The sequence below is a fragment of the Oryzias melastigma genome, linkage group LG1 (assembly GCF_002922805.2).
Source record: "Oryzias melastigma strain HK-1 linkage group LG1, ASM292280v2, whole genome shotgun sequence".
NCBI classification, from domain to species: Eukaryota; Metazoa; Chordata; class Actinopteri; order Beloniformes; family Adrianichthyidae; genus Oryzias; species Oryzias melastigma.
In genome coordinates this window covers 20,504,541-20,518,134 of record NC_050512.1, presented here as the reverse complement: position 1 = coordinate 20,518,134, position 13,594 = coordinate 20,504,541, and the positions used below count along the sequence as shown (strand labels likewise).

Genomic DNA, 13,594 nt, shown 5'->3' with positions numbered 1-13,594 from the left:
AAAGGGATTACTGCAATGTCTCTATGTGTAATGTTGTTGAGATACTTAAAAAAAATACTTGTAAGCTCTTTGAGGACAAAAAAACAATTGAAAGTCATAATGAAGATAAATATTTTCTCATGTTTGTGCAAAACTGTGCGTCAGTATTCTTACCAGGTACCATGCCGGGGAGGGAGGGGGTGGAGTAGCTGCCCTGTCCGGTGGGAGGGACATGAGGGGGGTATCCTGGCAGAGTTGTGCTTGCCAAGTCTCGACCTGCAACCACAAAATCACACATTTGCTGTCAACTTGATCTTTTATCAGGATCTACTCTAACATTCAGTTTGTTAAATATTCATATTTCATAGAGGCTTTTTTTTTAGAGCGTATCCTGACAAGAAGATAAAAAAGACCCATAAAACGGTTAAGAATGAGCTCCTTTGTGATACTGAATTTTATCTCATCCTTTTGTGATATTTATTATTGTCCATTATTAAGCTGCAAATGACCTTCTTGTTGCTTTCCAACCCTGAAAGCAATTATCCTAAAGACTCAAATTGCGTGTTGCTGAGTTAAAAGCCTACAAGCATCATCTGAAAAACGCTTCACCTCCTGACAGCTCATTCAGGACATGCCGGTTTCTTTTGTTTCTTCCCTCCTTGTTTTCCATCCGCTGGCATTTATTAATTTACAGACTCGCCGTTTTCTCCTTAACTACACCCCCCTCCTCCTCCTCTTCTTCCTCTGTCTGTCAGTTGGTGGATAGGATATATAACTGCATTAGACTACATGACAGTATGTCGCCCCAAATCATTTCTCTGTGTTTGCACGCAGCAGACACCGGGAATGTGTGAAGAGGGTGCCCTCCATTCATCATCATCATCGTGTACGTACACTCCGGCACACGGACCGGCACCAACACCCACCTCCTGCTCCACGCACACACACATTTATCATCATCATAGACTGCTCAGGATCCAACACCATCAATCCCATTCACTTCCCCTCCACTTAACCAGCGCTAACTTAGTGAGGGATGGAGGAGAAGTGAATGAGAGAAGAGATCATAAAAGATGCTGGAAAAAAATATTTTGAAACTAGATAAAGATTGTTGGAGGAAACCTGTAGTGAAATAGTGGTAATTTTAGCTTTTAACCCTAAAAGACCCGCATATAGAAAAAGTTAATTAAACAATTATTTGGCCTTTGAAAGATTGTTGTAGGAGCTTAAATCTTGTGCATAAATTTGTGTTTTTAGATTTTTTTATTTTTTGTGACTTTCAACAGAAAATGTATGAAATAAAATGCCATATGGTAATATTGGGCTTTAGGGGTAGCTGAGCTTCACTGATTCTCTCAATATGTGTAAACAAGTGAGTAAGATTTTAAAGCAATTTATTTATTAATCTAACTTATTTTTATTGTATGTTAAAATACATACAAATATCATTTAACATAAAAAGGCGCAATTAGTCATATTCTATTTCTCCTCTGGAAAAGGTAGAGTTTTTAAAATCACAATTAACAAAAAAAATGACTTTAATTGTTAACCTTAGCAACAGTTGTTAACGTGTTTTAATGTTGTTAACATGTTTTAATATAAAAATGCAAGCATTTTCATGCAAATGTGAATTTTAAGCACCCACTTTGGTAAAAAATTGCATTTTAGTTTATTTTTCTCATGATGGAAGACATTCATAAAGAACAGTAAGATTATTTTGTCATTATACTACAAGATCATTAAGACATTTCTGATTGTTATTTTTATTTAAATGTTTCAAGAAAAAATACTGTTGGGATGTAGAGGCTATAATCAGCAGGCCACAAGCTCCCTGCTCCACTCCATTCTGATGCACCAATAGATCCATTTACATATTTGTCTTCCTCGTCTGGCTCGTATTTTCCTCAAAACTGTACAGTTGTATGGCTCCAATATAGCTCACCATTTTTGTTGCACCTGTAATGTTAGATAGGGGGTCTGAGGGGCTGTGTGTTGGCAAGAGTCTGGCAATACAATACATATTACGATACGATATGTTATGATACGATCCCAATATATTCCAAGACAGTACCAGAGACAATATTTCTTCTTTTTTTAAGATTATGACTCAGAAAAACATCAATGCATCTTTTTCGTTAATAAAATGGTTATGTTAGATTGGAGGTGTGAGCTGGCAGGAGAGAGTGTAATCAAATAGATGATGGGAAGTGGGGCAGAGTTGCTCAGAGCTGTTTTATAGAAACTACGTCCTGGAAAAATGACAAAAGTTTTTTTTTTATTTTGGCTAAAAACTGCACAATTATTAATAAAATACAACTGGGAATGCTTTTAAAATATATCAGAAGATGACTGAAGTGAGACTTTAACTGTTTCAGCTTTTAAAGTTTTTAGATTATAACCTTTATAATTTACAAACGACACGCAACATAGAGAGGAATTCAGAAAAGGCAGTAAAGTGTTAAAGATGGTAATTAGGACTAAACCCGTAAAACGTTTGATTTGTTTTCAAATGTTTGCTCTAAAACAATTTCAACTTGCTATCTGAATGACCATCATCTGTCATAACACTGTCTTTACAACAAATATAATCAGATTTGAGTCAAATCCAGTTAAATGGTGTTGGCTGTCATTCAATGGACTCATTCTGACGGATTTATGATATCCCTGACAAAACATTTAAGGAGGTATCATTGCATATTTAAATTAATAATGAACTATGATCTATTTTTACACCATTGTCTAGACAATATTTAAATATTCACATTTCCATTCTGGAAATGCAGTGAAGAACTGCTGGGAGGGAGGACAGTATAGCAAACCATAAGTCCACCAAAGCTCCTTTTATCTCTGCATATTTTTCTCTCTTCACCCCTCCGCCCTGCATGTGGTTTTCTCCTGCAGACCCGAGCTTCTCTTCAGCCTCCCTCTGTCCCCCTCTGCCTCCTCTCTCCTGTCTCGTGTAGTAAAGTTTTTCTCTGTGTTTGACGCGACAGCGAGGCATTAGTGCAGACGGGCTACTCATCCGCTCAGGGTCAGTGCACAGGGCATGGTGGAGAGGGAAGGAGAGGGTGGAAAGAGAGGAGAGATGGACTCTCTACAGCCAACTTAGAGGGGGCAGACAGGGCCAGATCCTCTGAGAGGTGTGTGTGCGCATGTATGCTTGTGCATATGTATGCCAGTTGTATTGATGTATCTCTTATCCTTTGCTTTAGAGGTCAACAAACAAGTACAAGTCTCTTCCATTCTCACTCGGAGTCGGAGATGAGCGCACTTTTTATGTGATTTTCTGTTTTGTTCTCGGCCTTTCAAACTCCTAAACTTCAATAAAAACTCAGAGCTACACGTGTCAGGCATGGAGGCGTCAATCATTACACAGAAACCACAAATCAGATTCAAGAAAGCCTAAACAAAGTGTGTTTTAGTGTGACAAATGCAGTAACACTGCATCAAGCCTGCAGACGTGTGAACCCCTAGAGGGAGCTCTAGACAGGCAGGGAAATGCATGCAGAATATTCTGAAGTGTGTGCATGTCTATGTAAATATGAATGTGTGGGTTAGCATGCATAAGCAGAAATGGAAATTTTATCAGGCCATCTTATTCCCACACTCCCTGTCTCTTTCTTTTCGGGTGTGCGCAGGTAATATCCCTTTGTGGCTCTGACGAGCCCATTCCCAGATATCCCAAACTCCCAGATCAATGATTTCCCTCATTACAGATGGGAGCGCAGGAGCCTTGTCCAAGTGCTCCCTGGTCTGCTCTTAATTAACCACCGGCTCTCCCAGTGCCCCTAAATGGGAAAAGAGGAACAGACGAGCCTCTACCTTTTTCCTTCCTCCGTCCTTCCACCTTTCTTTTTCCCCGTTCCGAGCCCTCTCCTGAGATCTGGAGCAGTGAGCTCTTTGAGCACTCAGATCATGTAGTTTTAGTCATTACCAAGGGAAAACGCAATCTTCTGACGATGAATTTCTGTTATTTGAAAATGGGATTTAGCAGCTAGGTGTTTTGGTTTATGATTTTATGAACATTTAATATGAAGAAACCAGTAATGTTATATTTTATATATTTTACTAGAATTTTATAAAAATAACCTCAAGGTCAAAAGACCAAAAGATAAGAGCAAATCAATTTTACTTTAAGGAAATATACTAAGAAAAAGCTGACTTTTTTATTTTATTTGGACTAATTGGCTTAATTGAAGAACAAAAAAGTAAAGTCCTACTTTGATCATCTTTTGATCTATGGTAAAAGAGTTGTTAGTTGTCTTTTAATAATGATTATGCTGGGTTTTTTTTTTCAAATTTTATTTTAATTTCCAAAAGTACACCAACAAAATTCACCTGCTAGAACAGAATTCTAGTCAGCATATGTGAACAACTTTGACAATTAGCATAAAAAGGAAGAAAGTGCAAGCAAAAGTAAAGAAAGAAGAAAAAAAGAAAAAAAACAGGCATTCAAATGGGGAGAATATATGAATTAAGGTATGATTTATATCTATTATCTTGTAAGAATTTTAAAAATGGTTGCCAAATCTTACTAAAAAATTATTTTTTTATTTTTCCTATCGAATGTTGTGTGTTTAACTTTAGCCACAAACACCCTTTTGTTAAACCACCTCTCAAAACAGGGGCCCACTCTGCAGTTTTTTTAATCCAAAATCCAAAGCACCTGTGCCGTTTTTAAGACATCGTTTCTGCAGAGCGGCTGTTGTTTATCAGAAATTCCCCTCCATGTTGTGGGCGGCACTGTTGCTGCAAGTTAAGCCTGTACTCATTTCCCATCATCCCTTTGTTTACACTCTCTCCCACTAGCTTACAGCTCCTCACAACCCCAACCCAGCATTAGAAGTGCAACAAAAATTTTGAGCAATATTGAAGCTATCCAGCTGTACAGTTTTGAGCCAGATGTCAGTTCAGACAAGGAAAACAAAGACGTGCATGAATCTGTTTGTCTGCACGTGGGTGCATCTGAATAGAGCAGAGCAGGGAGCTTTTCGTTTGTTGATTGTAGCTTCTATGTTACAGCTATAAGCTTAACCAACTGTATTTTTTGTCTACTCCTGATTCACAATGATTTGAATAAGAAATATTCACAAATCAAATTGATATCTTAATTTTCTTGATAAATCCACTCCATCATTAAAAAAATGCTGAGAACATGTTAAAATACACCAAAAACAGAATTTTTATTTGAGTGAGACTTTAATCAATTTTTTTATGAACACATTTGTCAAAATAAGGTTCAATACCAAATATTTGGGTTACTGTTTTACCTGGAACTAGTGAGTAGGACTGTGGACCCGAAACACTGGATCCTAACTCCGCCCCTGTGCCTGGATTGGTTAAACTGTTCTTCATTTCATCTAGTCCACCTGCTAGCGAGGCCATGGCCGAGTAATCTGATGTCTGCAAAAGAGAAAAAAATGAACAGAAAAAAGTCATTACTAATCAGTAAATCCAAATCATTAATTTTGTGGCCAAGACACAATAATATGTGTTTTTTCTTTCTTGGATAACAATATTTCTCCAATGTAACACATTTGCCATGTGTAAGGGTAAATGAGCTTTTTCCAGGAGCACACACACATTCACTTACATCCACAACACACCTCCACCTGCAGTTTGGAGTTTATTGATCTGTTTACAAAGACAGGGATTTACTGTACAAGCAAGTCCAACAGTCTATAACCACAGGATCAGCTCACGCTTTCTCTTCATCCCTCTCATCCTCAGACTCTGAGAGTACGTACACAGCAAACATATATTTACCCAGAAACCCTGTGGCATTACACAGACCATAGCTAACAAAAAGCCTCTTGTCTCCCTAGATACCAACAACAATAAGAACTGTGATCATCTCGGCGCACAAACACATAGACCCCCTCCTAACACTCTCTCACATACATATAGACGTTCAAAACTAAACACAGAGGATAGGGTGATAAACTAAGGAATACATGCATTTGGACCAAAAGAAAATCCTAAAATACAGCTGTGGCAATCTCAAAAAGCTATAAAATAAATACGGGATTTTCGTTAATTAGATTTGCTTTGTGTACATTGGTTTCCCTTGAGCGAGGGGTCTGCAACCTGAGGCTCCGGAGCCAAATGAGGCTCTTTTATCCCTGTATTGTGGCTTTTTGGCTTTGAGGAAAAAGTGTTACCAATTTGAATAAATAATGGGTTTGTAGTTTTGGCTAATTTGCTTTAGGTAATTAAGTTTTATGTTATGTCAGATAGCTGAACAAAATTGTGTTAAAAGGGTTGAGACTACTGTGAGTGGTTTATTATTAGAATAGTTTAAAGGGTCTATACCATGATTTTTTAAGCCTTTCATATATTACCTTTGGGACACAAAGTAACAAATTGTTTTTATGCCGCACAACAGTATCTAGTTGCTGCTCAGATGCAAAACACTAGTAACCCTGGAGAACCCAAGAACAATTTTCTTCTTGGTTTTTAAAGTTAATTTTGGTTTTTATTTTGGATAGTTGCAATTAACAGAAGCCAAAAAAAAGAGAATTACAAAAATGTAAAACAAGATATGTAAAATACTTTAAGAAGAGGCCAGATTTGACCTTTCTTGTTCTCCAAGGTTGAAATAAATAATTGCATTTACAAAAGTAGATTTAAAAATCAATGGTATTCTAAACCAATTATATCATGTTTATGTTTAATAGTAAAGAAGTAAAGAAAAAAGAAAAAGCTCACTGAAGCACAATGTTTGACTTCACTTTCTTGCCTTTTTATTTCAAGTAAATCTACCCCAACAGGAAGATCTTATTTGAAATTAAAAGGAACTTGTATGCTGCTGTCAAAAATAAAAGAAGTAAAAATTGCCACAAAAACAGAAGTAAAGTGTATTTTCCTAAATGTTGAGGTGGGACTTTGCAGCTCTTTTTGGTCATTAAGAAACTGGACCACATGGCTCTTTTTGTGTTAAAAGTTACAGAGACCTACCTTATACAATTATTTGATTGCTCGTAAAAAGGTTTAAATAAATTTCCTCATTTATGGCTTTGCAAGAAAACATCCTAAAGCAGATTCTACTCAGACAATCCAGAAAGCAGCTAAATGGATAGATGATGAAAACTGTCCTCTCACCTGTGTTTGACCCCCCGGCCCAAAGCCTTGACCCATCCATCATCATTTTGTCCCCCAGACCTGTTCTGTGTGTGAGAGATTATGAGGGAGTGTGTGGTGATTTAAAGTGATGTGCTTTGACGCTGATGACCACACATAGATATAGATTGACCGCTGAATTAATCTCAAGGCTGCTGCACTCATGTCAAAGGAAATGATCTGTCCACTTAGGACCACTTTTCTGTAATCATCTCTGACCTCGATGGGAACTGTGGTCTTGGAAAGGGGATTTGAAATGAGCGCCCCTGCTGGTTATTTAGTTACTATAGCTCCAGTTGTGAGCCAAACCTTACAGAAAACTGAAATCTGATCTCAAAAAACCAAACCGATTCCATAGAACAGATGAAACTGTTCCTATTTTGGGAACAAGCATCTCTTTGCTTGCTGCCATTTTAATGCATGTGCATAGCGAGAAACAGGCGGGCTGGATGTGTTGGGTAAATAAAATATTTTTTTTCCAAAAATAGAACTTCTTAATGCTTCGATCACAAATACAACTGTCACTACGCGATAGGGAGGCATTAGCAGGATCTTCAAGATTTCATGAAACCGTCCAATTTTTTTGAAAATCGTTGGCATGGTCGTAAATGTAAACAGTGGCCATAGGTGTGCAGAATGGCCCATTTCTTATAGCCTATATTCCAGCGCTACCAGGCGGCTGGCGGTCGGTGACACTTGATATGGATGGCCACCATCCGAAGACATTTACACATCGTCAAGACAGAGCTGCCGCTGGTCGGCTATTCTGGATGCCACCGACCTGTGGTTGCACAGTTGTTGCCTGATTTTGTAATGGCGTTCTCCCCACCTGTCACCGCACTCCACCGTGCAACCTCAAAATGTGCCGGGCGGCCACTGACCAATGTCAACTTTTAGAGAAAAATAGTCTGGTTGCCATAAGAATTTAACTTTTTTTTTTTAAACCTCAGCAGCCACCACTCGGCGTGTAAAAATGTGTCTGCCACCTCCTAATTACAAACCTGCCTAATTTGGCTGAGAAACTTTCATTTGGCATTTTGGGTTATGTGATCATAGTCGCAGCAAAAAAATTTTATTTATCAATAAAATTGATTTGTTGCACAGCATGGTTCCAACTCTGATTTTTCCAACACAATATATGAATATAGTGAACAAATTCTGTATTTTTCAAGTGTACCACTGCTGACCAGCGTGTGTATGTGTGTGTGTTTGTGCACACACCACACAAATCAGAATTTCCTTTAGGTGACGAGGTGAGAGTTTTGCACTGACCCTTTAAATACGTCTGCATCTGTGTGTGTGTGTAAGGTGTAAGTGTAGCCGTTTGTTTGTGCTCACTGACCTCTTAAACACCCCTGCGCTCGTCATCACACAACACAACCACTGGACTGTGACCTGCCAAATAAGAGCTTACACTGTACACTGCACACACACATCTCTCTCTGCCCCTCTTTGGACGTTCGACACATTTACAGCTTTTTTTTTTCACACATAACCCATCAAACCTCCATTTTTTTTTTTCTTTTTACCCAATCTAACATGGCATCCCTGCACACCCTCCTGTCTTGGCCACACTCTGTCTTATTATAATGACATCTAATCTGTTCATGTATCAATGTGTAGATGAAGGCCAGGCAGCAGTGTTAGCAGAGGAGAAGGGGCCTGCTGTGGTAATTGGCCATGATGAAGTTTGGCCAGTGGGGTGACAGGCCCGCTAAGGAAGATGGATTATTCTCATTCGCACCCGTAAATGTTGTCAATTCCACCACTCATACAGCACCATCAGCCCTCATCAAAGGGGAGAGACGCAGCTGCCAGGTCGAGAAGGGGTTGGACTGGGGGGGCTGGTAATGTTGGGGGGGAGAAGTTGTTCGACAGGGCACCAGGACCTGGGCTTGGTCAAAAAATAAATAAATAAAGCCAGCCTTGGCACAGAGGAAGGTGAGGATTTGCATCTACAGACTAATTCAAGTTAAAGACCCACTCCGTTCCCAAGCGGTCCCAGTGGTCTTTTAATTATGATTATACTATTTTTAGGCAAAATAAAAAAACTTGTGCCGTATTCTATGACATAGTTTCTGCAGAGCAACTGGAGTTCATCAGCAATTCACCTAACCCTTTGTTTACTTGCTCTCCAGCTAACTTACAGCCCCTCACAATCCCAACCTAACATTACAGGTGTAGCACCACAAAAATGGTGAGCAATATTGGAGATATCCAGCTGTACAGTTTTGAGCCAGATACCAGCTCAGATGAGGAAAATGAAGACGTACATGGATCTATTTGTCTGCAAGTGGATGCATCAGAATGGAGCGGAGCAGGGACCTTTTAGTTTTTCCAACTGAATTTTTTCATCTACTCCTGATTCACAGTGATTTGAATAAAGAAATTCTTAGAAATCCAATTTTAATCATAATTTGCTTTATATATGTCCTTCCTCGAGAAAAAAATACTTCAATAACACGTTAAAGCCACCCAAAACACAATGGGTCTTTAAATAAATTCTTATGATTTTATCAAAAATAAAGATACAAGAAACACTAACAGCTAAAAGTTAATCTAAAAACTGCCAATTAAAGTCATGGCATTGGAATAAATAGAATAAAGTAGATTTTCTTTGCAATTTCTCAATTTTTGTTGCCAAATTTAAAGTTTTATGAGGTTAATAAAAAGTTTAAGCTGAATATTTTTTTTTAGGAAAGTTTGAAATGTATTTCCAGTCTCACAGTCTGCTGTTGTAATATTTTGAAATTGTGCTTTGTCTCACACTCTTTAAAGTCAATTATTTAGATATATAGTCATTTCAAAGAATAGATTTTGTTCGTTATATTCAAAATATTTTTTTATGGGAAAATAAAGGTGATTTTTTTAAAAATGTGATATTTTCTCTCTTTTTTAAAATGCAAGAATAGATATAAGCTTCTCATAGGATTATTATACATTATTTTATATGCCATATAATGTAATTTTTTTAAGTCTGTGCTTAATTTTTTTTTCATTACTTATTGTCACATTTCAGATCTTTTCCAAATACCTTTAATACATAAAAAGTGTCTGCTGACTCAGATATGGCGATGGTTTAGTCTAAAACTCACATCAATAACAGATGAGCCCTAATCGTCCCTTCAGAACACACAAACACACACACCCCCACACACACACACACACACACAGACCAGCCATGCTGGCTTTCATCATTTGCATAATAGTATTTTCCTTTTTCTCAATTCTCCAAATAGCTCCCATTTCTCTGTCTGCCTCCCTCTGTCGCTTTCGCCACATTGTCTTGTGTACCCCTGATGGAAAACGGCTCGGCTATAAACAAACACAATTCCCTCAGTGGCCCACAAACAGAGACGGGGATTGTCAGGGAAGGAATTTATCTGAGCTCAAACTGAGCGTGGCAACAGTGGGGAGGATATTTATTTTGCAGACAACCCAAGCAGACCTCAGCTCTTGTGAGAGCCAATGAAAACTTTAAAAAAGTTCTTATAGTAACCAAATAACAATCACTTTGATATGATTTAGACTGGAGCACTCAAGTCTGTCAATTCACCTAAGGAAAGTTAGTCGCAGTTAAATTTACTTTAGTGGTAAGCTAAGCAAATTAAATTAATAAAAAAAATCGTTAATTAATAAAAATGACAAATATTTGATCTGGAAAGAAACATTTTACCCATAAAAGCAATCTTTGACTTAGAACATCAGATTGAGAAATGCTATGTCTAAATAAGTTTTGTCTCTATTTTTCCTGGTTTTCTTTGTCCCAGTGTTGCCAGATTGATCGGTTTTGAACAGGGACTTGGACTCGTGGCAGCAGGGGCAGCAGGGGCGGCTGTGGGGCCCGGCAGCCCTCCTGATTTATCAGCTGGATAATAGGAAGTGATTGAAGGGAAATTCAAATGAACACTCTCTGACAGGCACACTTGCAGACAAAAATATGAGCGCATGCACATAAATTAATAGTGTGGCTTAATAGACTACTAGGGAGCTGTGAGGGGGAGATGAGATAAAAAGATTGCTTTTTATAAAAAAAAATTGTCTCCAGAATAACTTTCAGATAAACGATAGAAAAGTAATTATAAACTAAAGATTTGGGTACTTTATTGAAAATTTCAGAGCAGGCTTAAAATAACAATGATGATATTTTAGTACAACTGATTAGAAAATTTTGAAGCAAAAAAAAAATAAAAAGCACAGGCCCACTAGTAGGATAGTTTCTTCCAGGCTCTTTTTCAACTCTCATTCACAACATAGAATGACCCCTATTGACCACAACCCCACAAGTACCAGTCCAAATACCAAAGAGGCTGAGCGGGAGCTGCTGGAGTGTCAGCGTTAAGCAGTGCGACTGTCAATCAGCCCCGCTGGGAAAAAGCAGGGAGGGAGGTGGAGACTCTGAAAGTGATTTGTGTGTGTGTGCTTGCATCTCTTTGTAATGCTGTTCCTAAAGCCAGTTTGACCCCACTGCGACCTGGGTTTTTAAAGCCCCCATCCCAGACCCCCGACCTCATCAGCTTGACCGGGCTCAGAGACGACTCTGACCTGTGATTCATAGGTATTATAGGCTTCAGTTTCAGTCTATAGAGGCTCTACAAGTCGATCCCTGTCGACATGTTGCCCTGTGCCACAAGACTTCCAATGCAAGCAAGGTGGACATGAATGGGTTAAAAAGCCAAACGTTAGGTTAAAGGCTGCTTTGTGTTTGTATTTCCTCACTCCTCTTAAGTGTCTGCCCTCTTGTCCTTGACAGCAATTGACTAAACGGACTTGAAGTTTTAAAAAGCCACAGTGAAACAAATGTGTCATTTGGAGACAATGGGGTAATAGTCCCTTAATGTGGACTGGAGGGCAGCAGATTAGAAAACATCTGAGAAAAGGTAGACGGAATGCAAATAATCGCTTGCTCTCATTTTGTTATTCACAGTGGAACTTATATCTGTCTATTCCACTCAGATTTACATTAATTTACCGGAGAAAAAGGGCCGGAGGTCAATTTAGCCGAAACGTTAAGACGTGCAGGCACACCCTTGTTCCCTGTTCTTCCAAATTTCTTTCTCTTACTTGCACACACTTTAGTTCACTGCCATGTACATCAGCATCCACGCAGATCCATCACCGTTCCCCAAGCAGCAGGAAGTGAGGTCATAATGAGAGCCGGGTCAATTTGCTCATTAACCCCTGTAGTGTTTCTAGATTACAGAATCAATAGACCCAGTTGCCTTTGTCCCATCTCCCAGTCTGTCAGGCGAGAGGAGCTTTCAGCGGCGCGTCAGGCAACTGCGGAAATCCACATTTGATGATCTTTAACTGAGCAGGAGCAGAGGCAACATGGAAGAAAAGTGGAGGTTTTTTGTGCAGTGTGGTTTTGTAAAGATTGACATGGCATGACAAGGCAAAGCGGGCTGATAAAAGTGTAAAAAAAACATTTATGGTTACTATTACATTAGGCTAATGCGAACGGTGATTCCAGAACTACATCCTGCAATGCGTATTTTAAAGAATTTGATTATAATCCAGTCCAGAATCCTGTTCCTCATGATCTACCGCCTTGCTAGTTTTCCAGCTTTTCCTGCCTTACTCACAGCTGATAACTGCAGACCGAAGAAGAAAAGGTCAAGTTGTGTCTTTCACTTTCTGATTGAACATACCTGATCCAGGTGATCAGCAACAAAGTCTATATTTACAACTAATGTCACAGCTTAATTTATTTAGAAATGTCTTTAAATGAAAGTATGGAATTTTTCATAGCACTTTTCATACAATTTAAAGTGCCAATAAAACTTATATTTATGTGATCCTGTCTGACACACATCAAAGCTAAACACTCATGCATCAACCAAAACTATAAATTAAAAAGACAGAATTTATTGGATCTGTTTTAACCCTCGTACTATCGTATGGAGTCCATGTGACTCCACCCTTATATTGATGTGTGATCTCTCCCATAACAAAAGTGGAAAAAGGTGGACAGGATTGAAGATACCAGTGAAGATAAGAAATAATTGAAAAACAAAGTTTAGTGCAGGACTGAGGTTCAGATGACCTCACTCCCAATGTAAATATCTCTAGGATGACACAAGGGTTTAAAAGCAAGAAGTGACAACAGTTAGTTTTTTTAAGCTTTTTTAATGCAGTTGTTGTTGCTGTTCTTTTGATGGCATCCATATAGAATTGCTGCATTAACCTTTCACTGCCTTGCCTCTTGTAAATAACAGGTTTAAGTGTCAACCGGTCATGTGACGCATGTTCAAAAATGCGCTAAATGCAGGTTCTTAAAAGTGCATTTAGCCCAAATGAGCAGTGAAGAGCTTCTTCTGTTTTTTTTTTTTTTTTTTTTGCACTGATTACTGGCACATCCACCTACAATTGGTAGATGTTTGTCAAAGTGGTGCAAATCTCTTGAATCTTGCTCCAGGCCTTTTCTTTCACGGCTCTTTTCCGATTTATGAAAGACTTGGTGTCATATCATTTCGGCCAGGAACAAACTGGAATT

General features: G+C 38.6%; 1 protein-coding gene across 4 annotated transcripts in view; it reads right to left on the bottom strand.

Moving 5' to 3' along the window:
- Positions 1 to 13,594, bottom strand: part of pax5 (paired box 5) — a 57,407-nt gene that overhangs the window by 14,042 nt on the left and 29,771 nt on the right. For all 4 annotated transcript variants that reach the window (XM_024290174.2, XM_024290175.2, XM_036212968.1 and 1 more), the window contains exons 7-8: positions 5,250 to 5,382; positions 154 to 255 (exon numbers count right to left, since the gene is read on the bottom strand). In XM_024290174.2, coding sequence (XP_024145942.1) covers positions 154 to 255; positions 5,250 to 5,382 — 235 coding nt within the window. The remainder of the gene's footprint in view (positions 1 to 153; positions 256 to 5,249; positions 5,383 to 13,594) is intronic.